At 32.4% G+C, this 3,518-nt stretch overlaps 1 protein-coding gene across 1 annotated transcript in view; it reads right to left on the bottom strand.

Annotated features, from left to right (window-relative positions):
- EEA1 (early endosome antigen 1) overlaps positions 1-3,518 on the bottom strand; it is a 112,848-nt gene that overhangs the window by 88,305 nt on the left and 21,025 nt on the right. The window contains exons 6-7 of the mRNA XM_015561064.1: positions 1,330-1,369; positions 371-484 (exon numbers count right to left, since the gene is read on the bottom strand). Of these exons, the coding sequence (XP_015416550.1) occupies positions 371-484; positions 1,330-1,369 (154 nt within the window). The remainder of the gene's footprint in view (positions 1-370; positions 485-1,329; positions 1,370-3,518) is intronic.

Raw genomic sequence — 3,518 nt, 5'->3', positions numbered from 1 at the left:
CGGGGAACGTTGGTTTCCTCCGTCACTGAAGCAAGCAAGCCTCATGGTAGTTTCAAGCTGCCTGGCTGCCGGCCGCCATCTTGGCTGACAGTTAATTTGCATATCGCCCTGATTAGCCAATGGATAGGGTAGCGGTCGTATGCCAATTACCATGTTTCTCTTTTATTAGATTAGATAAGTCCTCTGAAGGAAGTAGGTGGGACAACAAACAAAATAATTTATATAGTAATTCTGTTATTAAATTCCAATAATCACCACCATAGTCATAATAAATACTTTATCACTAAAATACAATGTTTATTTCTAGGATGTATTATGACAAAAGGAAATGAAACTGATGTGTTAGCTAAAATATTCTTAATCAACTTACCTGCAATTTCAGTGGCAAGTTGTGCTGCTTTCTGTTCAAATAAGTCTTTCATTTGTTTAATATTAAAATTTTCTGTTTGAGCTTCTTCTAATTGTTGTTCCAAAGAGTGAAGTTCTACAGAAAAGTATAGTATTTACTCATATACAATGTTAATTACAGTTGCTAAATTTTAATTGCTTATATCATAATCATTGCAGTAGAGACAATTAACATGTCTATTACCAATTACCAGTATCTTCATATTTTAAGAATTAAGCATATCTGTCTCATTTAAGACACAAGTCATAGTTTATAAATATGTAAAATAAATGAAAGATCTATTTAGCATCACACCCAATCTACAAATACTTGCTTAAAAATTATTTTGATTTCATATTTCATAGTTATTTTTTATATCTGTCAACTGACTAAAAAGGAATATATTCTGCTTCTCTGATAAAATCTGTAATAATGGGAAATGAAATGAGAAATGGTATAAGGAAAAAGATCAAGATCTTCAGTAAAATAATCAATTAAAAATATGCAGGCAATTGCTAATATTTCATTCTCATAAAGAAAAGAGATTTCAAAGGGAAATTAAATACAGAAGAAAACCTCAAAAATAATTTTGATTATTCACTGAGCACTCCTCCAGTTATAGTTACAAAGATTCTAGTTTCATCATTTTCTTTTAAGAGTACATCACTCTTTGATTAATAGATTTAACTTTTTATTAAATAACCATATTGATTGATGTAATATTCCATAAGTTTGTAACTTCAGAATATAATGAATTAAAAAAATACTAAGATTTTTTACTAAATTGTTTAAAGTTCACAGGTCTATTACTATTATCTTCACTATTTTAGAGCAATTAAAATAGAACCACAAAACAAAATTCATATAGCAGATATGAGAAAAAAATAAAAAAGAAGGATGAGAAAAAAGAGAAACGAAATATCTGCTTTAAGTAAAGTTACCTGCTGATGACTCAGCCACCAATCCATCAGGTTTAGACACCTCAATGAAAACAAAAGACATAAACAAATTAATTTAAAAAGAAAATAATACTGTTACAATTGCCAATGCTTAAAAAAAAAAACAACTCTGAAAGCCACATTCAGTCAGGAAAGTAAGAACATATTGATGAAAATTAAATTTTGACCTGCTCACATTCTTCCAGATCTCTAAGGTAATAATACTAGGCACACTGGCATAATAATTAACTGTCACTCACTGGTTTTAAGAATGTTTTTATGTTGACCTGTAAGAAATTACCGTAGTATGTGTCTTGCAATAGATTGCATCTTAAATTCCATAAATTCAGTAATAAATATAAATTATTCCAATTAATAAATAAATATAATACAATTGTAAATCAAGTAATTCAGCAGGCAAGATTCAATACTATAATATTTGAAAATTTACATTAGATAAATATGCCATGGAACTATCATTACTAAAAAATTTGGCTTTAAAAGCATAAATTTTTAATTCAGGATCATAAATCATTTTAAAAGCAGAAATAAAGAACATATTCCATAAGGTTTAATTTATGCATTAGGAACAAAATAATATACTGCCTTGTCATTATTGTCATAGTCTAAAGAATTATACGCATATGATAGAGTTTGTTTAATAAAGCATCTCATAGTATATCTGATTCTTTTTCCATCATTGATTTGGACATTATGATTGCTAAGAATCATCAATATTTCAAATACATTTCCCCACAAAGGTAAATCCCCTAACAGGTCAATTTACACCTTGCACTGTAGAGAATTTATTTATTAAATGTAAAATAGTCATCTCAAATGTAGTTAACAACTTCCTCTCTAAGATAATTCAGCCCACATTTGATTAGTTCTTAACAGCATCCATGTAAAAGATGAGTAATCTATAAATATTTTAGATTATAAAAATACCTCTTTAATACAATCTCAGTTATAGAGGCTGAATAGTAAAAAGACTGATATTGTGTTGTCCACTTATTTGTTTTTGTCTTTTCTAGTCCAAATGACAATTTGTGGTGAAAAAAACTAAAAGACAAAAAGACTGAAAGTCACAATATGCTAAGATAATGTTCAAAGGGATCACCAATCCTATATAATAAAAGGCTAATATGCAAAACAACAAATGGTAGAACAACTGAACAACTGGTCGCTATGACGTGTGCTGACCACCAGGGGGTGCACGCAGAACATGGTGGGCATGGGCAGCAGGTGGCAGAGTGTAGAACAAGGTGGGCCTCAGGCCGCAGAGGGATGGTGGAGGTGAGTGAGGGCACCAGACCAAGGCGGGACGCCCGTCACTGTCATCGGGGTGAGCCTCTGGTGGTTACTGAAAATTCTTTGCTCTCAGCATTCGCACCTGTTGCTGGCGCTGGCCCCACTCGCACCCGCTGCTGGCCCTAGAGCCGCTGCTCGCACCCGCTGCTGGGGCCCAGTGCCAGCCCCAATTGCTCGGCGCAGTCAGCCAGTGAGAGTATTCATTTTATTCTTACAAATGAAAACTATATCCCTCACTGCTTTGGCTCAGTGGGTAGGGCTGACCAAAGGGTCCTGGGTTCAATTCCGGTCAAGGGCATGTACCTTGGTTGCAGGCTCCTCCCCAGCCCAGACCTTGGCTTGGTTAGGGGGCATGCAGGAGGCAACCAATCGATGTACCAGTATCTCTCTCATATCGATATTTCTCTCTATCTTCCCCTCTCTTTTCCACTCTCTCTAAAAATCAATGGAAAAATATCCTCGGGTGAGGATTAAAAAAAAATAATAATAAATAAATAAATGAAAACTATATATGGATTTGACAAAATTCATTATTCCACAATTCTTTATGCAATTTATGTAATTTTACTTTAAAAGTCAATATAATTTTAGTGTAAAATCATAATTGGTTAAGATATTTACTTAGAAAATATACTAAACTATGAAGAATTTAGATAACAAAAAATCTCACTCAGAGATAACTGCTTTTGATAACACAGTGATTTTCTTGTTTTTTCTATATATTATTTTTATGTAAAGTCATATAATATTTACATGTGTTTATGTATATCCACACACATATATAAATATTTTATTCTGTTTTTTGAAACCTAACAGTAATACAAGTTTTCCCACGTTTTCAAACAACTTTCACTATAACAGTTAATAAGAGTTCTTTCCCT

Source organism: Myotis davidii, unplaced genomic scaffold, assembly GCF_000327345.1.
Source record: "Myotis davidii unplaced genomic scaffold, ASM32734v1 scaffold656, whole genome shotgun sequence".
Lineage (NCBI taxonomy): Eukaryota > Metazoa > Chordata > Mammalia > Chiroptera > Vespertilionidae > Myotis > Myotis davidii.
Note: the sequence above shows the minus strand (reverse complement) of the source record. Positions and strands in the feature narration are given on the sequence as shown.